The sequence below is a fragment of the Gallus gallus genome, chromosome 3, assembly GCF_016699485.2.
Source record: "Gallus gallus isolate bGalGal1 chromosome 3, bGalGal1.mat.broiler.GRCg7b, whole genome shotgun sequence".
In the NCBI taxonomy this organism is placed as follows: Eukaryota; Metazoa; Chordata; class Aves; order Galliformes; family Phasianidae; genus Gallus; species Gallus gallus.
The window spans coordinates 9865096-9891279 of record NC_052534.1 but is presented as its reverse complement, the minus strand read 5'-3'; the positions used below and the strand labels follow the sequence as shown (position 1 = coordinate 9891279).

The following is a 26184-nucleotide window of genomic DNA, read 5'->3' as shown; positions in this document are numbered from 1 at the left end:
GTGTTGCTCTTAGTCCAGAGTTCAAGCATAAGTTTTGGTGGAGGTCAACTGATGAATTTTAAAGTCTGGTTGAAAATCAGTGGGTAGTGGATCTCTATAGCTGTTCTTACCCCCACCCCCAGTCTGCCGAGGTGCCCTGCGGCCAGGGGGTGGGTCTGTTTCATTCTGCAATAATAAAAAGCAGCTTTTCCTTCTTAAAAATACCCAAGGGGGGTTGCTAACACAGCTCCTCTGCACTGTGTGCCATCCTGGTGCATGTGGTCAAATCCCATCGCTTCCAGCATTACAGAAGGGCTAATCCCTGCCATTGGAGACACCCAGATTAACCCACCATGGGATTAGGATGCTTGAGCTGTTGCTAGATTAGTATATTTGGTTCTCAGTGTTTGCTGAACTTGCCCTGAAAACGATTTCCAATTAGAACTCTTGGGTTGTTAAGGGAGTTTGGAAAAGTCTGGATTGAAAGCAAGTGGCTGTAAAGCTTAAACTGGGGTGGGAGTGCACAGAATGCATTGGAGACTTAAACCTATCGCTGTTGATGGGGACAAAAGGCACTTCTTTTGCGTTGTGAGCTTCTCATAGGTGGTTCTATTCTGAGTCGCTTGGCTGCAAGGGAATGGAACTGCCCTCTTGGCACTGGTTTTATTCAGTCCTTGGGCCGATCTCCTGATAAGAGAAATACCTCTGTCCTAGATACACATTAGTCTTTGTGGTGAGGGAAAGCGCCTGCTAAGTGGCTTGTCAGGTGCTTTGCTTTCTGGAGATCCCTGCTAATGACATTGTGTGCCATTAAATGGGTGAGCTGCCCAAAAATGATCTTGTCTCAGTTCCTGCACAATGCAAAATGAGGTTATTTTGAGGACAGGGCCTCTGCAGTGGTATTTGTAGTTAGGAAATGATTGGCTCCCTCTTCCTGTGCTCTGCACTGGGACTCGCGCTGTCTGTGCTCATCACATTTTATTTCAATTGCTAGCAGGAGTATTCATGTTTAAAAGGGAACTTCCTCTTGTCAGCAGGGCATTAATTCCAATGCCAAATCTGCTCGTGCCTGCTCTGTGCTCTGTAAGTGCTTACATGGCTTTCTAGTGAACCTGGGAGCAACAGCTGAGTGTGGTACCATAGCAGCCATTCTACATGAACTGGAATTCCACCTACAACCAGTATTTCCCCACTAAACCACATCCCTCTGTGCCACATCTCTGTGGTTCTTGAACACCTCCAAGGGACAGTGACTCCACCACCTCCCTGGGCAGCTGTGCCACTGCATCACCACTCTTCTGGAGGCATGTTTCCTAACGCCCAACATGAACCTCCCCTGACAACTTGAGGCCGTCACCTCTAGTCCTTCTGTCTGTAAATATGAGTGTGAACAGCTCTTTCTTAGCTGGTGTGTGTGTAATGGCATTTATCCCCCCTCACCTGAAAATACCACTCTTCCTCTAGAGGCTGACAAGGATTATCAATTGAAACCCATTTGGAAAGTGGAGCTCTAAGACATCTCCCAGTGAAGCTACACCAGAAAGACTGGGCTCTTCCATAAGGGCTTGCTTTGAGTCTGGTAGTTTGGTACCTTAGAGCTGCAGCTGTACTGAGAATTCCCTCTTCTGGGAATGCTTCACCAGGCTGCACAGCAAGAGTTGTTCAGTTATAACTCATGCATTTATAAACATTAAGCACATTCCTCTGCACTTTAAAAACGTACTTTGGGGGATATCTGTAGAGCTGCATGACAGAATCACTCTGAATATTTTATCCAAGACCTGTGTTGCAGTTTCTTCTAGAGAGATAACTCTTTACAACCCAGAATATGGGTCTGTAGTTTGTGCCTAGCTTACTGTGGCAAGAAGGCAAGGCTGCTGGTATGATGGCACCCCAATCTGTCACCAAAACACAATAACTGCGTTATGTAATAACCAGTCAGAACATGGGACAGCAAATTCTGCATGTGGAAGTTGCCCTGGATTCATATTAATATGCACCTAACTGATAGGCTGTGCCTTAGCAACACATGTGAGATAAAGCTGACTGTGTTGTAAGGAACTTCAATCGCTCACTGGATGAAAACGCAATGCCTGATATCATGCTGGGATGATTTGGACTATCTGATAAGTAAAAGTGTGTATATGTGTAATATATGCTTTTCTGATCAGTGTGTATTCTCTGATTTGAATCATACTGAAAGCTGCTGGTTTCATCATCAGAATGCCTTCAGAGGGTGGACCTCAGGCTTACACTGATAACGTAGGCCAGCAGTGCTGGGTGGATGCCCGCCCTTCCCCACTGCCAAATCCATGCACACCCATGTTCTTGTGTTTATTTTTCCCCCACCACGCAAAAGAACAAGGAATCCCAAGCAGGATTCACTCTCAACCTCATGATGTTGCCTCTAAACGGGTGACAGTGTGTGCCTCAGTGCTTGGTGTTACCTCACTCACCGCCCTTATGGTTAGGGATCCCCTGCTGTACTACCAGCTTGAGAGATGCTGCATTTGCACATGAGAAATGGTGTCTCAGTGGTGAAGCATGTTTTCAGTTGACAACGGGGAGATAAAGGATGTGATGTGGCTGCAGCCCTGCAGGAGGTGGAGATGCAGGTGGAGGTGATTCCTGCTCCCTCCTTCTCAGGTGTGATTTTTAGCTCTGATGTGTTGATGTGGAAGCACAGAGCAGGACACAGTGCGGGCACTCTTTAACTTCTGTCTGTCATCCAGTTTGCAACGTGCATTGTTTGGGCTGTTATAAAAGTCCCTTGTTAAGTAATTGTATTTCTCTTGCATAAGTGGTTGCTTTCAGGAAGCCGTAGCCAATCAGAGGCTGCAACTCAGAGAAAGCATTCCCAACCACCGTGATTTCTGAAAATAATGCCCCGGTGCTGATCTGCTGGAAGTTCTGTAAGGGCTCTGTAGGTTGGCTCAAGCAGAGGAGACCTCAGTGCCCGCGGTGGCTGAACTACAGCGGTAAGGCGCTGCCAAAGCACTGCGCTGAGCGGATCGTCGTGAGTAACATTTCTGCTCCTTCTAAAGGGTGTTTGTGGCTGATCACTGCAGGCAGGGAAACACTGCGGGCTTTCACTGCCAGCCATGCGTTAGGGGGAGGCAGGAGGTGAGAGATGGGTGGTGAAGCTATTGGCTGGGGTTAAAGCAATGCTTTCCTCTTAGGCTTCCGTAAGCAAGCACGTGTTTCTCTGAAGCTGTGTGATCAGGTCTCTTCCAAATACGCTAATAAAAAAGAAATGTGGTGCTGAGTTCAATTACAGAACTGTCAGGAGAACGTAGACTTGGCTGGGCAGGGAGATGGAAGGGCCGTTCAGCCCCGAATGGCGGCTCAGTGACAATCAGTATTCAAGGGAAAGAAATAGAAGAGCAGGGCAAGCATGCAGTGCTATTTCCTCTGCTGTGTTTTCCAAGCTTTCAGAAATCTGCAAGTTAGGTTTTCCTGAGTCAGAAAACGTGTATTTGGTACTACAAATGGATTTTTTCTGCTCAGGACTTGCTAGCTCAGCGTGTCTCTGTTCAAGACAACAAGTTGTTTGGGGGTTTGTCCGGCATCTCATCAGGATCTGATATCCTGAGTTCTTACACACAAGGTTTTCATGCAAATGAATGTGCCCTTTTCTGTTTAGATGGAAGTGGGTAGGAAAGGTGCTCATGGATTTAGCAGAAAACTCAGCCTCCCGCTAAATTTCCCCCCCCCCCGTTTCCTTTTTGCTGTATCTGGATGCAGCTGACCCACAGAGAAAGCCCGGAACTGTAAAACGATCCACTGAAGTGGGAACTGGAATTTATGAGTTAGACACTGAGCAGCTCTGATGTTATTTCTGCCAACCCTAGGAGGCACTGAAGTGTCTCTGTATAGAAAAGGCAGCTCAAGTGCTGGGCTGTGAGGGGGAAATAAAGCTGTTGCCCATGCTGTGGGTGTGCGTACACGTAGTTTTACAGAACTTCTCCTTGATATAACAAAGTCTTTACTAATGGAGATCACTTGGGAGAGCTCAAGTCACTACTTACAAAGCTTAAAAGATGTAGCATATAGGACTTACAATCTACAAAGCTCCTAAGACCTGCTAAAGCATTAGAATCTTTTTTTATAGCCAGTGGGTGAGCAGGTAATTCATAAAGAATCATAGGACCACAAAGGTTGGAACAGATCACTGAGATCATTATGTCCAACCACTGACCCATCCCCACCACACCCACTGACCATGTCCCGCAGTGCCACATCTCCATGCTTCTTGGATACCGCTGTGAGAGGAGGTGAAAGCACCAACAGAAGTCAGCAGCTAAAACTGGGAAACTTACAGCATCATTTCTTGTACTAAAACAGATTCTGAATCGGAGAACAAAACGAAGCATGCATTAGTAAACCCAAACCAAATCTCTAATTTTTTTTCAGGATAAAATGGACTCCATGCCCAAGCTGAAGATCTTTGTGATGTTGCTGTCTCTGGTTACTTTCACAGCCATGGTGATACTGAATGCTGGGAATGCCACTGGGCTTTTCAAAGGTAATGCAAGGAAATACTTTTTGTTCAGAGAGATGAGTCTCGTGCATTGCCTTACTTTCTGATCCCTTAGATCAGTTTCACTTCTTCAAACCTTCAGAGCCTCTTCCAGTCCCTTGAAATCAAAGCAAATGGTCTGGATGTATCTGCTGGTGAAAGTCTGTTTTTTACATATGTTGCACTTGTATCCCTGGTGGAAGCTTTCCAGGCCCTGTTGCTGTGGGTTTTTAGAGGATGGTGCTTGGTTTGCAAGCTGTCCAGCTTAGTCTGTCAAAAATGAGTCGTGCTTCTCTCTGGCTTTTGCACACAACTGGTTTTTCTGGTTCTGTGCAAGGGAAAGGTGCTCGGGGTTCCCCATAAGGGATAGTGATCCTGTAATGGGTTTTTAAAAGGAAGCCAATTGCAGCATGTGGTTCGTTCTCAACAAGGGCATCCTCTCATCTCTCACATCTATTGAGGCGTGGACTAAGCCTTGAGGAAGATTGCAGGTTGAGAAAATCAGCAGTCTTTTCCCCATCCTTAGTATGTAATAATACATTAGGCTGCAATAACATTCACCACCAGGTCTGTTCCGGACAACCCCTGGCAACATCTCAGAGAAGTACAGCACTGACTTCACACCGGCCGGCTGGACTTTCCTCATCTGGAATGTCATCTATGCCTGGCAGCTGGCGTGGCTCCTGTATGCTCTGTCAGGGATCTGCCGGAGGTACTCCCTGCCCATGACACACGTGCTGGGGGGTGGCACTTTCCTTCTGTAGCATGGGCTGTTATCCCCTTCCTGGACTTTCTGGTCAGTGCAAAACCACTGCCATTCCTCTTGGCTTGACACGCTGAATCTCTGGAGCTTCTTTCTGGTTCAGCATCCAAAGCATAGAAGCGGGTTGGAGGTCTATATGAACTATTTTGTTACAGTGATTACCTACGGTGGTGGAACTAAATGTTCCAGTTCTACTAATGGTTCATGTCAGAGGTGAAATCTATCCATGTGATGGCATTTTATGTATGTATTTCAGTTGCCTTTCAAAAAAAAAAAAAAAATTCAGGTAACTAATAACTAGATTGCAAAATTGCTATTAATACTCCTTCCAAATAGCAAAGTCAAGCACTGGACTGCCACAAATGGAAGCTGTCTGTTTAGGCTGCCCACTGCCCTCCTCTTGGTGGAAGCAGCATTCCTCCCAAAGTGTTTATGTTCCTTGCTCTCCAGACACTTGTCATAAGAGGCCTGTTGCCTGACTGGGAGCTGCGCTGAATGCTGTCAGGTTACAGGTGACACTGTTCACTTTAGGTAGATAAAGTGCTACAAAATACACTGTAAGGAGAGTTGGGCCAGGAGAATTACAAAGCAGGCTTCTGAAGGAGTAGTTCTTGATGGCCTCAATTCTACCACCATAAAATATGCTCTGATTGCAACCCAGGTGTGTTTACTTCCTCCCTATCCCATGTTTCCCTGCTCCTGGCTGTGCTGGGGAGCCTTGTAGGCCCTGCAGTGTCTGCAGGCAGCAGTGGGCACAGATTTGTCCCTGGTGTGCTGCCATCAGTGCAAGGGGCTTCCTGAGTGCCCGTGGTCCTTTGTTGTGTGGCTGTGGGAAGAGAAGTGCTTGTAGAGGGTTCTCATGGGGTGTCTTCTTTTTCCTTACAGAAATGAACTTGGATACGTCTTCATGAAGCCGGACTTGCTGCCAATACCTTTTTATGTGGCATGGATTCTGAATAATGGCCTCAATGTTGGATGGCTGTTTCTATGGGACAGAGAGTAAGCCATGCTTGTTACAGCAGCTTTCTAACCCTAACATTGTGACTGCCCCACTAGTGAAACACTTGGGCAAGCCTTCGCAAAAGCTACCCTTAATATTTTGGGTTTTTTGCAAGTTGTTTCATTTTTTTCCATGAGGTAGATGGGCTGTTGACATTTTATGTCTTCACAATTGTTGTTCCTCAGTGTTTCATCCAACAGATAGGACAAGAGCCATGACAGCCATCCTAAATACAGTTAAACTCATTGCCTTGGATTGTTTTCATCATCGTGCTGGCATGAAGGGCTTATAATAGCACCACTGTCAAGAGATGAAGAAATCAGCTGCAGTGAGGAAATAATAACTTAATGATTAGGAGTAAAACAGTATGTCAAAATGAGGCCTACAAGTAGTGATTACCTTTATTAAAGGCTTGATTAACTTAAAGTCAGTAAAGGCCAAACACTGAAGCTATGAATTAAGGCATTGTGACACCACTGAAAAAATGCATTGTATGTTGTGTATTTTTTTTTTTTTTTGCCCTAGATACCTCCTCCCAGCCCTGCTGTTGCTGGCAGCCCTCACCTTTACCACAGGTGCTGCTCTCTTCATCTCGCACAGAGCCTTGAGTATCCATTCCACGTGGTTCATGAAGGGTCACCAAGCTGACCTCTGGCTCATCCGGATCCTAGTAGGTGGCATTTAGGAAGCTGAAAAAGCATGTTCAAGGAGCTCAGAGGGTTGTCAGTGGAGCTGCAAAGCTGGGCATCCACGTGTAAAAGTTCCTGCTGGAAATGTCTCCAAGTCCCTTGGCGCAAGCTGGGGGTGTACACTGTTCTGCGCACCCTTGTGTTTCTATTCATAAGATGCAAGCAGAACAAAGGGAATTGGAAGCATCTGGGCTCCCTTATCCTCACTCTTGTCCTCTTGCTGTACTCATGGCAGGTGCAGAATGGGCTGGCACTGTATGCCACATGGACCACCATCGCCACTCTGCTGAACTTTGCTGTTGTGTTGATCTACAAGTGGGACGTGTCCAATGAGACAGCAACGACTGCCTGTCTGAGCATCCTTACCCTCATGCTTGTCATGTGGTGAGCAACCTCTCGAGTTCCCACTGGGCCTGGAAGAGCTCTTCTACCCTTAACATGTCACAATCAGATTGGACCATCTGCCCCTCTCAAAGAATGAAAAATGCCACTCAAAACCAATTTTGATTGTCATCTTGCCATGGTATATCCTATGGGATATTACATTGGGCAAAAAATAATCCATTTTCCATGGCCAAGTCCCTCCTTGGAAGAAGCAAGGAGGCTTTTTACATGCTGAATTTAAGATTCTCTTTTATCCCCCTCCTCTTGCAGGAAGCTCCCATCTAATATGGGTTTGTTTTTCCTTACATTTACCCTAGATAATTTTTTATTAATCTTATTCATTTACTAAAACTCATAATTTTGGACTCTGGTCCATGCCTCCAACAAAGCATTCTTAATCTGACTCTTATCTTAAGCTATTAAGGGGGAGGGGGGGGGAATTCCAACAAAAAACCATACAGTTTGTTCATTGTTTTTCTCCACAGGTTTTGCCAGGAGAACTTCTTTCTCGATAAGTACGTCCGTTATAACCTCACCATCTACCCAGTGGTCATAATAGCTCTGACTGGCAGCATGTGCAAGGACTTCTCTGTATCCTCCCCAACCACCAACGGTGTTTTTATAGGTGAATCTTTCATAATCTTTGAAAGCAGTCCAAAAGAAGCCCAGTAGACCTTTCCAGAGCTCTTCTGTTTATTAGAGGCAGAAAGAAATGAATAATCCCAACAGAACTAGTGACTTATTAGAAGGTATTTCATTTTGCAAACTGGAGAGTGGAGCAGAGTGCTGCTCTTTGCGATTGAGATTATTGCCTGTGAGCCTTGGGGTTGAAATCAAACCCAGTGTTGCCTCCTGTTCACTTCCCAGTGCAATAAATTTGCCTGGTGATCACCCATTTGTGCTGTCCCAGAGAAGCTTGCCAGCCCTGTGAGCTCTTGGTGCTCTGCTAGTAACTCTGCCCTCTAACACAGAGCAGGCACACAGAGGACAGAGCTGGGATGAAGCCTGTGGGCTTTGCTTTGTGTTGCTTGTGATTATGGAGCAGTGCTTTAATTTCTGACCCAAGCAGGAGCTATATCTGAATTCCACAATGCGAAGCCCTGTGCGTTCACCTCTCCTGTGCAGAGTCTAGGCTAGCACTGACAAGTTTGGCCAGGATTGTTTGGTTGCTGCAGGCCACTGTAGCTGAGCTGGATGTAGTCATATGTTGTAAAAGGGCTTAAGCCGTACACATGCTATACAGACAGCAGCATGGCAAAAGCTGCGTCGTTATGAGTAGTTATATGCTGGCATGAAAGAGAAAGAGATGTGCAAACCCTGCCCTGCTGTGGCAAGGGGAATCTCAGATTGCTACCACAAGATCAGCAGAAGGGAACACACTGTCACCCCTCAGCCCTCCCAGTGCTGCATACCAATGGCTGAAGCCAGTTCCTGGGTTTGCACTGCCAGCATCGCAGCCATCTCAATATGTGTTGCCCTTCTGCTGTATGGGCAGGGTGTGCAGCTGGGAGTCAGGAGTTGTCCAGAAGCACCCATCAGGATTCAGCAGAGTTTGTCTGCCAAAGCCACAAGTCCGTTGGTTCCTGCCCTGGTAGTCATGGCCATCTGCGGTGTGGAGCTGTGTGAGCTCTGGCAGATGGCTCTGTTCCAGCAGTAGGTGCTTCTCCTGCCTTTATACCAGCAAACTTTCATTCTTAGTGGTTCAGCTTGTTTGGCTGGTAGGACAAGAATGTGCTTTTCCCAAACTGGTGCCTGTTTCTTTATATAGTTCAACTATTCTTGGACTGTTCTGTTAACTTCATGTGTTTTTTTTTTTTCCTATGCCCATGTCTGTACGATCTTCCCCTCTTAGATATGCCTTGACCTGGAAGCTTTGGGCATGTTACTGGTTATCAGTAAAGAGATCTCTTTGCCTTGCCCCATTGCAGCCCCCTGACATTAATGGTGGGGGGGTAATGGCTCCTGGACAGAGACCTTTGGGTTTGCATTAGCCTTTTCCCCCAATGCCTGCTGTCTGAGGAGTTAGAAAATGACAAAGAGCACTGCTATTCTTTTGCATGCTCACCTATGTCTTTGTTTCTCTTCTAGTTGTACTGCTGGCACTGACTTGTTTCATCTTTGCTGTTCGGCTGGCATTAGTCATATGGAAGCACAGCAATGAACCAGTGGAAGCACCAGCACCACCACCACAGCCATCAAGCACAGCAGCCTGAGACCTCTGGCATGGTGATGCTATGTCAGATGCTTTAGAGGGAGAAGTAAGAGCTGAGCATCCTGCTTCCACTGGTCCTTTCTTCCAGTAGCAATTACCCTATTTTTTTAGCTATTTTTCTGGTTTTTTTTTTTTTAAATATGCTGGATTAGTAAGGCTTGTGCCTGCAAACCCATCCTCCTCCCCTGTTCTCTGAGCTCAGCTATTTGCAGCCCCACCTCAAACATGCACCTTCCTCTGTTTCATTTTTGGTCAGTGGAGGAAGAGGCCCTTTGGATGAGTAGCTCTGTATACATTTGTGATGACAGAGCTGCTCCTTCCAGTGTGAGGGGGGCTGTCAGCAGATGCTTGGCACGGAGAGTTGCCCTCACCCTTTCCTGGGAGCTATGGTGGGCATGGGAGGAGGGATGGCTGAATACTTCTGACACAGCTGCAAGTCTTCGGCCTATTTCAGGTTGCTCTAACTCTAGGAACTGACAACCTGTTCATTTCTCGGCACACAGTATTATCTCTGTGACTTTCTTACTGAAGCTTGTCACTGTGTCGGTGCCTCCATCCATGGCCCCAAAGTAACAGCAGATCTGTGTCCCCTACCCCACTCCTCCTTTCAGACAGGGGAGATCCAGGTGATATGGGAGCAGTGGGTTACTTGTCCTGAGCTGTGCCCAGTTGGTCACTGCCTCCTTGCAGCCCTTCTGCTGGGAGATCAGCCATTCAGACACCACCATACCTGATGGAGGGTGGAGCCTGCTGCTTCACGGAATGCTTCTTGCATTCTGAGCTGGGGTAGAGTGAGTTCTTCCTGGATCAGTGCTTTATAATGTGGCTTCACCACTGTGGGCTTACTTTGGGAAGCCTGAATGAGTACTGACTGGATTGTCAGACCTCCACCTCTATTTGCTGTGCCTACTAGATTTGATGGTGCCTTGTTGGTGTCTGGAAAGTCTTCCTCGATGACTGGTGCTTGGAAATGCTGAATATCTTGCAGTACTATTACGAAGGTGAATTCTACTAAAATAACATGTTATTGTCTACATTTAATGAAGAGCAAAGTCTGTATTATGCTGTTCTTGTCATTCCATCACATTTTTAAATAAAGCAGCAACTGCCAACACTTTTCATGCAACCACAGCAACGTTAAGGCTGGAAAAGACCTCTAAGATCATCTAGTCCAACCACCAACCGTTCCCACCATGCCCATTGCCACATCTAGCCCTTCTACTAACTCTGCATGAAGCTCTAAGTAAATGACTTTTGGAAATCATGCTTATAGCAGGGGACCTGACTTCTACTTTTCCTGCATCTGCTTTGCTATCTGTGGTGCAGGGTTAGGACCTCTTGGCTTTAAACGAGCTGAAAGGAGCTCCTCACTCCTCATTATAAGTGCTGTAGCACCACGTTCATCTTGTGCAGACCTCCCAGCAAGGAATCCCCTGATGACTGTCATGAAATGCTGGTGCTGAGCCCCTGGGATGGCCCCTCACAAACAAGCTGCTGGCTCCAAGCTGCCTTCCACCACCATTCCCTGGAGCTGGGGCAGGCAGACATTCCCACAGCACAGTGCTCCCTGCCAGCATTGGGAAAAGCAGCTTTCCTTGCATCCATGGCAGGAACAGGAGCCTAAAAATATCATCACCCTGCCTGCCCCTTTCCTTTTAGCTGCGGGGAGAGCAGGGCTGAAAACTAGCGGTGTAAGCCTTCCCATTTGCTATGTGCTATTTTTAAAGGTTGTTTCTTTCTGAAATGCCTTGTTTCCACTTGTTTTCTAGAACCAGAAATACCAATGATGTGCATTTTCCCCCACAACAGATCACTCTTCCAACAACGCTGCGTTTCACGAAGCCATGAGCCTGCCAACTTTTTGGCACAAATAGTCCGCCCGGCCTTTGTTTCCATGAGCAATTGTGGGATGGGGTGAATTTTACTGGATTTAAAAATTCTTGGAAAGCTGATGGCATTAAGAACCCAAAGCCTGAAAAAATGGGTTTGTTTCTAAAACCAATAATTCCAAGCCTTGGCAAGAGCCTGTGTGTCTCTCTTAGGCCAGTGCAGGGCGCAAGCTGGAATAAAACAAAATTAAATTGAGGCTGCCAGGGAGGAGAAGTAGAGTCATAGGATAGACTCAGAATCATGGGGAAAGACCACTAAGCTCACCAAGTCGGACCCCAACCCATCCCCATCGTGCCCACTGACCACGTTGCTCAGTGCCGTATCTTCATAGCTCATGGATGCCTCCAGGGATGGTGACCTGCCCACTCCCTGGGCAGCTGTGCCACTGCCTCACCACTCCTTCAGAAGGGAACAGGAGCAACCTCTCTGGGGAGCATGGTGAAGATCACTGGATAAAAGCGCCAGAGACATACAGCAATGATGAAAGGGATACGCACCCTTTGCTATGCATGCAGTCTAAACAGGCTTGGGCCATCCCGAGCCCTTTGAAAACTGTTAGATGTTTTAAAGCTAAATATTTATTTTATCTGTGCAGAGCCGGGACAGCCCCGTGTCGAGAGATTAGCACAGCTCCTTCTGCCAAAGGCATCTCGGCGCGGAGTCGCAGGCTTGGGTGCAACTCACACATGGGCTGAACATGTGGGAAAATGATGCTGGAGGAGCCCAGGGTCCTGACCCTGCCCCAGCAGAGCCCTGGCAGCAGCAGGCAGCAGCCCCATGAGTGTGCCATGGGCTCCCCCTGCACTCTTCACCTCCAAGCCCTGAATATCCACCCAGGAAAGCTGTGTTTTTTCTTGCCTCTTTGGGAACAAATGAGCTTAAGGATGCTTGCCCGGTACTTAACCCATTGAGAAAAGAGTTTGCTTGCTTGGGATGGGTCCAGTTTGGAGTGCAGGAAGTGATGGTGATGTGATCTAGAGGCTTGGTTTCTCTTGATGTTGTTCTAACAGCTTAAAAAAACAGACTGGACTGGAAATGAACTTGAAACCCAAGACATGAATTAGAGAGAATAAATAGCTCATGTTTGTGCCCATGCTCAAGAGCTGCCTTGCAGAAGGGGGTCACCATGTAGCTGGTGGGGCTGTGGGCCTTAGAGGTGATCAGAGGTCCCAAATCTGGTGTGGGCTTTGCAAGGTCTCCAATGCAGGGTGGACCTTTGCAGTCCGTGCCCAAACTGAACAGGCACTGTGCATGGACTAACCAGTACCCATGTGTGAATTCATGGGTATGGGTGCTCATGCAAAAGCAAAGAGGGAGCATGGATTCATGTGGGTTTGGTGCTAATGCATGGATTCCTCTGGTGCAGGAATTCATTGGTTGCTCGTACTTGAGCTCTGTGGGTGCTCATGCATGAAGTAATTGGGCTCATACATAAATTAATTGGGTGCTCATGCATCAGCTAATTGGGTTCTTGTGAACGAATTAATCGGTTGTTCTTGCATGAATTAATTTGGTGCTTAGGCACGAGCTGTTTGAGCTCTTGTGCATAAATTAATTGAGCACTCATGCATGAGTTAGATGAGTGTTCATGCACAAACAATAATCAGGTGCTCATGCATGGATTATTTTGGCACTCGTGCAGGAGTTAATGAGGCTGCAACCCCCGCTGTTGATGCCCACTGCCCCACTGACCTGCGATGACCGAGCTCCATTCCAATGCATCACATCACATCCATTTGCCAAGGGTGCAGAGCACCATCTAGTGCATATTGGTGAGGAAACCATCGCTGCAAACCCTGAGAGGCTCAGGGTGAACCAGACAGCTAAATCAACATTACCACTGTTTAGTTTTTTTTTCTCTCTCTCTTTCTTTTAAGATGCATGACCTCTCCCTACCTGCAACTTGAGCCCAAGCAGCTGGAGAGCTGCAGTGCCCTTGAAGAGCCTGGGAGAGGCCACAGCCCAGCGACCTGCCACCTGCAGTCACTCTAATTAAAACCTCCAGGATGAGTTCACTTCTCTTGATTTTTTTTTCATGGACGTGTTTGAAATCTCCCATTGCTTTGGGCAGTCTGTGCTGTAATGAAGTTTTTAGCAACAATATTTGAGCTTCACAGTTATTCTTTATGGCCAAACATCTCAGAGGGGTGTCGAGCAGGTTTGTTAGGAAAGAGGAATGCTTTTCAGTATGGGAGATGGCTGGGGACAGAGGTCTGTAACAGTAAGTCACTGCCACAACCCACAGCTGGCAGCAGACAGGCCCTCAGTGAGCCATGGGGACCAGGTCTGGCTGGGTCGTCCTCCAAGATCGCTTCATGGTGGCCCCAAAGTCCCACTTCAGTGAGCCAGCCTGATTGATGGCATAGCATAGTTCATGCTCAGAGGAACTTTCCTCTTCCTCCATGCCACCACTGTGCTCAGCCAAGAGACCAAAGGCTGCACACGCCTCTGCTGGGGGCATCTCCAATCCCCCAGTCCAGCAGCACCATGAGGCAACCTTTCCAAAGGGTGGACCTACAGCTTCCCAGTCCTTCGATCGGCTGGACGAGCCCCCAAGGAGCTGAAGATGCCCATTTTGGCAAATGGAGAAGGCCCTTTATGCCAACCCATGCCAGCAGAACCTCTGGGGAAGGAAGGACTGTGCCCTTGCCCTACAGGGTGAGATAGTGGAGCTGCTCCTTCGGCTTTATGGAGCTCGGGGAGCCTGGAGGCACGGGATAGCTTCGGCCCCGTGAGTGAGGGCCACGGCATGGCCTTTCGTTGGGTCTTCAAAACCCTCTAGAGGGAGCCCTGATCCCAGACTTCCTCTGTAGAGCGCATGGAGGGCCACAAAGGTGCAGCGTGGATGTAGAGATGAAGGGTTTGAAGTGTTTCTTCTTTTTTTCTTTCTTAGTCTGTCTTTCTTTCTTAGCCTTACTTGGTCTTTCCTTCTTAGTCCTCCTTCCTTCCTTCCTTTCTTCCTTCCTTCCTTGCTTCCTTCCTTCCTTGCTTCCTTGCTTCTTCCCTTCCTCCCTTCCTTCCCTTCCTTCTCTTCCCTTCCCTTCTCTCTCCCCCTCTCCTTTACTCATTTACCAGCCCTGTGAAACCCTGTTGGGACATCTGATTTCCATCCGCTTGGGCAGTAAACTGACATTTTTCTCACGGTCTCTGTGCTCTTATGCCTTGGGTCTCTGCCAAGTGCTCCACATTTTCAACTTTCTTCATTTTTTTTCTTTTATAGACCAAGTCATCCTCTCCCCCACTCCGTCCCCTTCTCACCCTTTAAAGGAAGTAAAGAAAAATGTTTCCAGCTCCCAGCACTTCAATGTCCCTGCGTCATGGCATGCTGTGGGATGATGGAATGCTTCCAGGGATGGGGACAGCCCGTTCCTGCACCGTGCCTCTGCCATCACCTCCTCCTAGCTCCATAGGAAGAGGAAGAGAATGGTTAAGGCTTTTTGGTGCTTGTTTCCTGAGTCTGAAATTCCCTTTGTGTCCTTGCACCACGCTCAGAGGGGAAAAAAGTCATACCCAACACGCAGAAGCTTGAGTGGGGAGGACCCAGCATGAGCATCTGCTGACATTTCCTCTGTCATTTGCCATGCTGGTGCACTGCTGTATCTGAGCACTTAACATATAATGCAATTATTAAGTACTGCTGGTTGCTACTTGGCTGTTAAATTCATTTAGCCACAGAAATGGAGCTTCCTTTGTAGCCCTGCCATGCTCCTTAGCATCCCTTCAGCCCTGCTCAGATGAGTCACCCTGAGCACACAGCCCAGATGATGCAGAAGCCATCCAAAATGACTAAGCACTTCAGCAACTGAGCCCTCTGATACCTCAGTAGGAGGCTTTGGCCATGCCTTTGCACCAAATCACCCTTTTGCCATCAGGGCATCCCTTTGTCATGTGCAAATTTGCTCTTGCGTTTGGTTTGCAAGTAGCCTTTCCTCTTGCAGGGGGAAGCAGAGCACATCCCATTGACCTGCAGGGCAGGGCACTCATTGCTTCCTGCAGGGAAGACACCCAAACAACACCGCTCAAGCAGAGATTTGTCTGGGGTTGAGTGAACTCTGTCCCTTCTGGGTTTCTGCCATGGGAAGCCAAGTCCCTCAGGTCAAAAGGGCTGCCTGCTTGACGCAGGGGAAGTCCTACAGATAGGCAGCCCCACCATCCCGCCTGGACTGATTGCTGGACCTAAATGGTTGGTGCATGAACTTGTGAACTGAAGCAGCAATTGGGGGATCTGCACCTTTGGGGCTTGCCTCTTCTCTGTGCAGTACAGCAGAAAGCAGACGGAAGGCTTGAGTTGACTTTCTTCCCAAGAAATACTTTATTTTGGAGCAGCGTGGGGACTTCGGGGCAGCTTGAGTGACATGGTTTAGTGGTACGGTGGTGATGGGTTGATGGTTGGACATGACGATCTTCGTGGTTTCTCCAACCTTAATGATTCCAAGATTCTAAACACTTCTGATAAAAACAAGATGAGAAGAGGAAATTCGGGAAATCCCAAACCAGAGATACTGTATACAGAACAGTTGGGCGCAGGTGTGAGGTGGATGCTCGGGGCATCCCTGTACCCCAGGCTTTGCTGCAATGAGTGGGGATAGCTGATGCTCTTACTAAGCCACACTGAGCTGTTCTCAACATTTTCCTTGATTTTAAGCAATGTTGCAAAATGGAAATTCATGGGATCTTGGCCCATACCTGAGAGGTTATTAGGTGACTTCTGCTTTTAGCAGAGCACGCAGAACATTTTTGGCCATGTAGATGAAATGGGAGTGCTGCTCCCCACCCGGGCAGGTCAGCGTGCAGTGCTGGGGCACTGTGGCTTAATGATGTCTCTGCTTAGGTTTTAATTACCAGGTCACTATTCCTCCCCTGTATGGAGAGGAGCTTATTCCTTTGCCTGTTCTCCTTTTGTGGAGTTGTTACAGAGTCTAGACAGGGCTGGGACCTGCACCTACCACTTCTCTCTTTCAGGTATCCTGATGAAAGCACAGGTGTGATGTGACTCACCCCACTTACTTGCACAAGAGGAAAACTCATTTATTGCTCTCCTCTCCAACACCTTCTTCACATAAAATGAAGAATGCTGAACCACACTTCCAAATCCTCCAGCTTGTTTTGAGGACAGCTGCCCTTGGGAGGACCCTGGGTAGATGGGGCCAAGGAACAACCTTCCTTTGTCCATGTTTCTTTCTCGCTGTGTCCATGAAGACACTGGGAGGCTGAAGCTGGTAGGGTTTCACATGTAATAACTCTAATGGGTGCTGCCTTAATTGGGACTGGGTCCTGCATTCCACTGAGACCTCAGAGTGTCAGGATGAGCTCACAGCTCTCCCACCTCTCAAGTTTGGCCACAGAAAAGGGGGACTGAGAAGGAAAAAACACTTTTTGGTTTCCGGCAAACCACTAACAACTGAGAACAAACACACATGGCATCAGCTCCCACTGATGTCAAAATAAAATGCAGGATTTGGAAAAGAAAAATTGCTGTTTGCTTCAAGCACAGCTTCAAGGAATGCAGAAAACCTTTGATCTCCCGAGGCTTTGTGCAGCACAGCTTTCAGTTCCAGGAGCGCTCCGCTTGCATCTTGTTGGGTGTAGATCTTAATATAGTTAATTTCTTCAAGGCAGGGAAAAAAAAAAAGCTTGCCTGCCTCATCTGTAATAGCAGGCGAGATTTGACTTGATACATTTAATTACGGCGGATGGCACAACCGATTTCTTAGTCATTAATAAATGTATGAGGAACACATGAGTAAATGAGCGATTACACTAAAAATAAACAGCCCCCAGAAGGTACCAAAACAAGGAACACAAAACAGGGTGGAATAGGGTGGCAGGTGCTGCACGCAAGAAGAAAACTCCCCTGTTCAAGTGGGTTGGACAGTCATAGCCATAGTGATGTGTAATTACTACTTCTTAATGTATGGGCTACTGTTGCTATTTTATAATATAGTAACTGTGGTCCTTGGAGTGCTGAAGGTTGGTGGTGAGGAAACATGGGTTAGGTTTGCTCTGACACCCTAAATAAATCACTGCATAACGCAGCGTGCTGAGGGGACCCCATCCTTCATCAGGAAGAAAGAACTTAAAAACCATATGGCTGATGACTTTTCTGCAAGCATATGTTCTCTGCGAGGTCTGTCTGTGCCCTTTTCATTAGAAATATAGTATTTTTACCTTCTTTTCCTTCTGCTTCCCCTTATTCTTGACCTTGCCCTTACTATCAGTAGCTTGCTCTAATAAATAATGTAGCATACATCCAGCTGTGGTCTGATCTTAGGTGGCGGATGGCCAAGAACTTTGCAGTGCTTGTGGTGTATTACGGAGCTCTACGCTGCTCCCTTTGGGTATTGATCTGATACCAGAGGGACACGTTGGTTGTAGCAACAAGTTTTTCTCACTGTGTGCGCAATCACCTCAGATCAGCACATGGAGAAAGCACACAGGGCTTAAGCAAAGAAAACCCCAGGGATTTAAGCGTAGACTGAATGTTTAGTGAGTGCTGAAGTGCATTCCTGACCAGGGCTCGAGGGAATCAGCATGTTATACCGGGAGCAGAGGGTGCACTGCTTGGGCTGTCAGCATTGCTTGGCTGGATCTCCAGACCAGGAAAGCAGCAACATGGACTATTTGTGATTGCCTCTTCTTCTGGGCTTATTCCTGAATTCTGAGGAGAAAGAAAGGCACATAACACGTCAGGTGGGTGTTCTGCTCGTTTGCCGTGTTTGAGCTCTCAAGTGTTGACCTGGTGCCAATGGTGGATGTTCTCCTGTCTGCAGGAGCCCTACAAGTCACCTTCCATGATTCTCTTGGACCGGTGAAAACAAAGTTTTTTGGAAAAAAAAAAAAAAAAAAGAACTCATGAGTTGAACTCAGTATTTAAGAGAAAAAAATTGCATACTGAACAAAGTTGCAGCCTGCAACTGGTTTCCATACAAAGGGTGAGGTGTCTCCAGTGATCCATCCAAGTGTGAAGCTTTGCCTTCTTTTTTATGCTACATGACTGATGTTGACATTTCCATAAGAAAACTTATTTGGTTTTTTGTTTTGTTTTGTTTCAAAGTTTCTTTGCTTTTAAGATGAGCTTTGCTTTTACAAATGACTCCAATCCTGAACAAGAAGGGGGAAAGTGCTGCTTTTCAAGGGTTTAATGACTTGGAGAGAGAGTGAAGCAACTTTGTTTCAAGCCAAATCAAAGACCTGAGCTGACCCCTCAAAAACTGGGGGGACCTATTCAGGTCTATCAAGATTCAGGAGTGACTGCAAAAGGCATCTTCATTCCTTGTCTAAGGGAAAGGTTGAAAATGAAGCGTGGCCCCTCTGCAGGGAAATCATGGGTAGAGTTGAGGAGAATGGGAGTGGAAATCTCTTTTATGCAAGTATTTGGATCACCTCTCCTGCCCATGTCCAGCCATAGCAGCAAACATGAGGCCAATGGCTTGAGCTTCAAGTTCAGCATGTGGCTGGGGCACGGGATGAATTATATCCTGCACCAGGTGGTCCTCAGAGCATGTCTGAGACTGGTTGATGGCTCTCTGCCATGGGGTCATGGGGTGGCTCTTGCAAGCTGCCCAGAGATCCTATCAGGTTGAAATGTGTGAGTCTGGGGACACGGTCCCAGTGGCATCGCTCAGGAGCACACCAGAATGTTCTTCCTGCAGGCCTTGTAGATACTGCTGAGAAATGAGAGCACACATTGCATCAAGAAATCCTCATATTGAGAAATTCATTTCACATATTGAGGAATTCATCCCTCAGCCGTCATACAGAACAACTCCGCCACGACAGCTTATGCATGAGACATGTTTACAGCTTCCGTAAACCATTTTCAGAGCCACAGAACAAGTTATTTTGGGATGCTCTGTGCTGAAGGCGACTTCTCCATGGTGACAATTTCGTGTGCCTGCTCTGCTCTGTGATTCTGGCTTTGAAATAATGCTGGCTTTCAGACGCAGGCCCCATGTCTGTACGTGTAGGGTGATGGCTTGGTACTCTCCTCATCATGCTGTCAATAGATGCACTTCTTGAGCAGTCCCCACCCTAAAGCCACCATTTTGTGTGGCACCAATGTCAGCCTTCCTTAACCCATCCCACTCAACCCTCTGGAAGAACACCAGGTTTTGCTAACAAGCCAAGCTTCTAGGTCCCTCAGCCTCCTGAACCAACAGGACTGGGTCAGAGATATCTCTGGGACAGCAGGACAGCTTCTGACCCTTGGACTATGGGGATTTGATGCCCAGCAGTGACTTGAGCTTGGCACAAGTCGACCCAAGGCTCCTGGGCTTACCCACAGCTTCTCCCACTAGAGGCCACTGAAAGCCAGTGCCCTCAGGCCATGCTGACGGCAGCTCAGGTGTCAAGCCCCTCAGATGGAACATTGGCTGTGGCCCAGTCTTGGGCCACAAGCTCCAGAAGGAAGAGATGCCTTTGCAGTGCTGTCCCAAGTAAGCACATTCTGCTCCCGTCCCCTTCCAGATTCCACTTATGGCTTCAACACTTCTGCATTCCCAATGAGGAGCTGTGACGTGACTCTGCAAGCGTCTGCACTGCCATCTGCCAAGCAAGGTGCTAACGAGCGTGACTAACGGGATCCAGAGCTGGCCTAGGGATTGCAAAGTCTCTGTATTTGACTAAAAAAGGTATCTTGCTTTTTATTAAAGCCACGTGCCCATGGAAAACCTCACCCGAGGCCTGATGCCTCTAGTTTGTCCACCACCTGCCCGTGGGGGTTACAGGAACCATGGGGCCTTGGGAGGCACCAGCAGTATGACCTTACAGTGCACATCACAGGATGTTTGCAATGGAGAGACATTCAGATAGCCGTGGCCTTCCTGGCTCCGTGTTTTGCAGGAAGAAGGTACAGAGTTCGTAATAAGCATTGCATTCAGTCGTTATCAGTTAACCTCCACAGCCCGGTCCGTGGGGATGAGGGATGAAGTAACAAAAAGTCCATATATTTGGACTGTGATAATGTAGACCCTGATAATCTGGTCCATGGTGCATAGGGTGGAGCTGGCAGCAGCTAAAAGCTCAGGCTGCAATGCTGATAATGCCTGTGCCCATGTTCCTGGGGTGAGGATGGGGATTACAGTGAACATGTATAAGCCTTACTTCGGTGCAAACTCCTCTGCATGGGGCATGGGGAGGGAGTGCAGAGCTTGGGCCAGGTGTGAATTTGGATTGCAGTGATGGTGAAAGCAGAGTTTATAAGCGGGTTGTGTTCAAGCAGCTTCGGCACAGAAAGGAGCAGATCAGGCACAAGCTGCAGGGATTACAGCACTTGCTAATTAGCTCACACGTGAAAGCCCAGTGAGCCATCAGCAGATAGATGAGTGCCGTGCTAAAGCATGCGTGAGCACCCAATTATCTCACACCAGAGCACCCAGATAGTGCCTGCACGAGCACCCAACTCATCCCCACTTGGGCCATGATTAAAGTCAGCATGAGGGCCTGATTAATTTACTCGAGAGACTTTTTCAGCTCATACATGGGCACCCAGCCAATTCGTGCGTGAACACAGAACCAGTGTATGCAGGAACACCCCATGACATCATGCTGGAGCACTTGGATAGCCCTGGGTCCAAACGGGTGATGAGGAGGCTGCTCACTGGCAGTAAGATCTGCATTTTGGCTGCTGGCTGTTTGAACCAGTGCATCCAGACCAGAACCACCTCCATCCCATGAGCAGGGATGACAGTCAGAGCCACCTGCTGGCACAGCCACCAACACCTGCCTCCACTCACCTGTTTGGATCTAACTGCAGCTGCTGCTTGTTTGTTGTCAGCTTTATTGCATGTTGCATGGCCTTGTAAACATTAATAAATGGTGCTTGCTGGGACAAAATTACAAGTAATAACCAGGCAAGCACAAGCAGATTTGTACAAGAAAGGACAGGAGGTGCCTACGTTTGAGGCATTACATTAGTCTAGGAGCAAGCTCTGTTGAGTGCTAAGCCCCATTTGTTCCCTTTGCTTTGGAGCAGACTTGCTTCCTATAGATCTGGGCTAACTTGGGGAAAACCAGCTTAAGCCTAAGGAAGAGTGAGCAGAGCTTTGTGCTGTGGCAGAGGGAGCAGCACAGTCCCAGCACGGTGCTGGATCTCCAGGAAAAGGTCCATCTGTGCCCCACCACACACTTCTGGAGATGTGGGGCTAATCAGGGATGGGGAAGGCTAAAGTTAGGAAGTCTTAGAATAAACAAAAAGGACGGCTTTCTCTCTCCCTGAAATGTAAACTAAAAGCTGGCCATGTCTTTATTATTGTTTTAGTAAGTTAGGTCGCTCCCGGTGAGCCTTTCTCACGATGAAAACTTTACGGGGCCAGCTAAAGCTGAGAAGGGTCCTAAATTACTAAATGCAATAGTAAGATAAAGCCACAGCAGGGCAGTGACTTTAATGGAAATAAGCTGCTCGACTTTGCCCTTGAAAGTTTATGGCGTTTAAAACCATTGTAAACATGTCCATGTACATGGATACGGTTTCTATAGCAGCACAGCAACAGTTAAGGGCTTGCTCCCAAACATACCCCTAAGGAAACTAAAAATAGTGTGTTCGTTGTATCAAAATCTGTACACATATTCGGGCAGACGTACAGAAACCGAGGGTATGTGAGCCTCCATCCTCTTTTTCCCTCCTTTCTGACAGGGAGCTGGAGGAGGACGCTGGACCAGAGCCCAGGATGGAGTGACGCTGCGAGTGCCCATTGCTTGCTACCAGCTCTGCTGCAGCCACAAGACCAGTATGACCACTGGGTTTTACTGATTTTTACCTGAAGGCTTGGGTTCATGGGGTATGTGGGGTGCACCTGCCTTCCTGCAGCAGGGGTGGGTGCAGATTGGGGTGTCCCAATATCTGCAGCAGGGTAGGAAGGGTGCTGGCAGTGGGAACGCAGGGCACGCTGGGGGGTTGTGGAAGTTTTCTCTTGCCTTTGAAGCAGCATTTAACCAGGTCAGGAGCTGGCTGCTCATCGAGGCAGGACAGAAGTCTTTCCTTGCTTCACCATGATGGGACCCAGTTCCGTTTCTGGGTGGCTTTTGCTCTCCAGTGCTGTCATCAGCAGTGTCCCAGTGCAACCCAAGGTAAGCTCCGAAGCAGAGAGCTGTGTTCCTGTGGTTTCAAAGTAGGAAAGAGGCAGGCAATGCCTTTCCAGGGAAGAAGCAGCCTTCAGAATCTTCCCACCCTGTGACCACATACAATGGCTTTGAAGCGACAGCATCCTCGGCAGGAGTGCAAAAGTGCATTGCATTGCTGTGAGTATGCTGTACATCACAGCACGAAGATGCACAGCAGAGAAGCTGGCCAATGCATGCAGTAGGTACAGCACACCAAAGCCAACGCCAAGAAATTTAACTTGGTGTAAAGCAATGGATTTCAATGCAGAGATAAGCAGTCAGAGCCTGTTGCTGGCTGTATCTTTCACACAGAGCACAGTTATGCTAGGCTATTTCCATGCACTCTCACAGAACAGCTCAGTATTTTGGAAAATGTTAAATACAAGCTCAAATCAAATGCAGGAATACATAAATCACGTCATTCATAAAGGAAACATTTTACTTCTTCCCTAGGTTGTTACTTCGTTTAGAGCAGCAGCCATCAGCTTGCAGCATCCAAAAGATGCAATGAGAGTTACCCATCCACAGCCCAGCATCAGCAGTGCCTCCCGCAGTCACAGCACTGAACCAGGGGATCTTGGCCAGCTCTACTCATCCTAAGGTTATCCTGCTTTCACAGCATAAAACCCTGGTGATTTTTGTTTATTCCTTGCTGCAAGCAGGTGCCCTTCTACATTTTAAACAAGTATCACATGCCACAATGGTTAATGAGTGACAGGTCCCTGCTAATTCATCCTGCACAAGGGGACTTATCACAGGCATTAATGTGCAAACCGATGCCATCATGAAGAAACGTTGCATTTGAGGATGCCCACTCAATAGGGAAGATTTCTCATCTCTGAGATGCCCACAGAAAGGTCATGCCCACCTCCTGTCAGGGCTAAATGGCATTTTTGGCTTTGGCCGTGCATTCCCAGCCAGTCCCGTGCAGGCTGTGCCAGGGGAGAGCCCAGACATGCTGTCTCCCTGCTGATTTTACTCATGGGTTATTTAAAGCAGGCATCAATAGCTCTGTGCCGAGGCAGCTGAGCGCAGCCGTCGATGGCTAATGAAGGTGAATGTCAGGAGTCATCATCACAGTGATTAGTGTAATTAAACCGAGCTGCAAAATGCCAGCAGGAGCAGCAGCAAGTCCCTCTGATGGGAGGTTTGCCTCGCTGGGTGGAAATCCAGGCACATCCTCCAACACCCCCTGCACATCTGGGTGCACTGCTGCTGGCTTACCCCTGGTTGCCCTTTGAAGCTCTCCTGCCGTGTTTGCTGTATTTCTTTGTGTTTTCCCTATGATGAGGCAAGCAGTGAGGCTTTTCCTTGCTGGATCATGAGCCCTGCAGCTTGTACCTCCAAATTCTGTCCCTGCAAAGAAATGCCTACCAGGCCCATACATTTTCTAGAGGGCAAAAGCATCCCCCAGCAGAAGTTCCAGTGGAGCTCCTGTTGATTTGTCCTTGTTGCCTCTGTATCACATCCCTTCTCCTCATGCCAGCCCCCAGCCATGACATCGCTTCAGTTCATCACCTCTCCTCCCCAAGCCGGAAAGCATGGGTGAGAATATCTAGCTGCCTACCTGAGTAGGCTGATATGTGGATTAATTAATATTTCTGAAGTGCCTCAAAAATTGCTGAGTGTTATTGCTACATAACAACTGTTGCTACGCAGGGAAAATTCCTGCAGCCAGATCCAGGCGTGGACACCGCACCTATGTTTCCTGTCCTTGCCGAGGTCACAGCCTGGCTTTGCTATGAGCACGGAGCCAGAAAAATCCCCATTTTGGCTTCCCCAACACTTCACTTGTGCTGTTTCTGCAGCTTTTTGAAGTGCCCCATCGGACGTATCCATGTGTCCCATTCCAAAGCATCCCAGGTGGCGTTTTTGGTGGGCAGCTCGTCTTCTCTGGGCAACCAACCGTACCCAAAGCAGGGCCAACACCCAGCCACACAGAGCTGTTTGTCCCCAATGGCAAAAGCAGGGAGCAAGGGCGGGTCTGCCATGCTTGGCAGGCCTGGATACCACACCTCAGCATCCGAGTGACTCACAGGGTGCTCAACCAAGAGGCAGCTTAAATTCTCCTCCCCTTTTCTTGCAACCAGGCAACAAGCTTTTAAAAAAACAGTATGTTTTCTCCTAGGTTTCCTGCTGGGAATGTCTCATTTTCCGTGGCTGAGAGCCTTGCTGTTGTGGGCGTTGATTTGGTCGTTGCACAGAGGAAGAGAGGTGAGTTTGGGTTCCATCAGTGGACTTTGTGGTCCATCATCAAGCCTCAAAGACAATGGATACCTGGATTAATGAAGCATGTCCTGAGTGGTTTTCTGGTCCTGAGGCCCGCTGGTGATGTACCAGTGCTGTCAAAGTTTTCTGTGACCTATCAAAGCTGCTTCCTTTGATAGGTCCCCAGCTCAGACGTTTCCTAACCATTCCTGGGCAATAGCTGGCCTGGAACAAAATGATGCTGTGTTCCTAGCAGCTGTCATTTTATTGTCATAGAAGCAGCCAACATGCCTTATGGCCTATCTATCACCAGGCCACTAGGGGTTTCTCCTTCCATAGAGGAACACTGTGTCTCCTCTGGGGCCATGCAAGAATTAACAGAGCCACCAGAGCCCCAGATGGCGCATGGTCAGGGCTGAGCATTTGCTAGGAAGGTGGGTTGCTGGCTCCTGGTAGCAAGCCTGTGCTTTCACAGCTCTCTGATTCATTACAGGCTGCAATAAGCTGCCGTAGCTCAAGTCTGCAGGCATCAGCCTGGGACAGAGTGTTTGCCATCGGGTAATATTCAGAGCAAGGCGTCTTCCTCACCCGTGTCATGGGTACTCACTTCAGGGGAATGCACAAAAACCAAGGGGCTGCAGGAGTTTTCCAGGGCGAGAGGACAAGGATGCAACAGATGAAGTTCAGGGATGAAAAACACACAATAACACGCAGCAGTAGGAGGTGTTTTCATCTTTCAGGTGGAAGCAGCAGGATTTGATGTTGGCTGCAACAGTTTGGGAACCAGATGTGGCTATGAACTGGACTCCAAAAAGCAAAAGCAAAACAAAAAACCTTGGTAGCATCCAGAAACAGACCTCAGGGAAGAGGTCAACACAAGTGGCTGGGAAGGTCCCAGGTGAAAATCCCCCTGCAGCAACCACTAAACAAACCTTATTTAGACTGAGACCATGGTGGCCTCCTTCCTTTTATCTTCTTATTGTGGCTGTCAGCCTGAGACACTACCTTAATCATGTTTTTCAAGTGGGAGAGCCAAGGAAGGAGTGTTACCATGTTACCACACAGTTCATGTGGCTTAAATGAGAGCTGCTATGGGTGTTCTGGCACAGAGCTTCCAGACAGAAAGCATGGCATTTTTTTCTGTGACATACAGGGGAAAAAAAAAAAAATCAGGGAAAAAAAAGTGCTTTGGCTGCTTAAATTGAATGTAAACAAAAACATACAGACAGACATCTGTGGTTTTATGTGTTTTCATGGGATTACAGGCCTCAAAAGCTGCTCTGTTTCTTCAGCTAACCTGTGGTTGCACATGGCATGAACTGTTGCATCTGAGCTCCAGCACTGAGGAGGGGGGACCGGTCTTTGCAGTGCTGTGGTCTGCTGCTTGCAGATGGGGTTTATGGCACAGAGGCTTAGTTTTAGCCTGCCTTGGTTTCCCTG

The 26184-nt window shown here is 48.0% G+C and overlaps 2 protein-coding genes across 2 annotated transcripts; both read left to right on the top strand.

Moving 5' to 3' along the window:
• The first annotated feature begins 2823 nt into the window (after positions 1 to 2823).
• Positions 2824 to 10672, top strand: LOC769512. Its single transcript, XM_001232795.7, has 8 exons — positions 2824 to 2995; positions 4393 to 4504; positions 5066 to 5210; positions 6147 to 6260; positions 6787 to 6931; positions 7186 to 7334; positions 7820 to 7959; positions 9423 to 10672. Exons 2-8 carry the CDS (start codon positions 4399 to 4401, stop codon positions 9545 to 9547), a joined length of 924 nt encoding a protein of 307 aa, XP_001232796.2. The 5' UTR covers positions 2824 to 2995; positions 4393 to 4398; the 3' UTR covers positions 9548 to 10672.
• A 3346-nt stretch (positions 10673 to 14018) lies between these two features.
• LOC121110490 lies at positions 14019 to 25974 on the top strand. The gene is made up of 6 exons (XM_046939372.1): positions 14019 to 14167; positions 20433 to 20499; positions 21958 to 22163; positions 22373 to 22503; positions 24665 to 24750; positions 25485 to 25974. The coding sequence occupies exons 1-6, from the start codon at positions 14019 to 14021 to the stop codon at positions 25584 to 25586; spliced, it is 741 nt and encodes a 246-aa protein (XP_046795328.1). The 3' UTR covers positions 25587 to 25974.
• Positions 25975 to 26184: the final 210 nt, after the last annotated feature.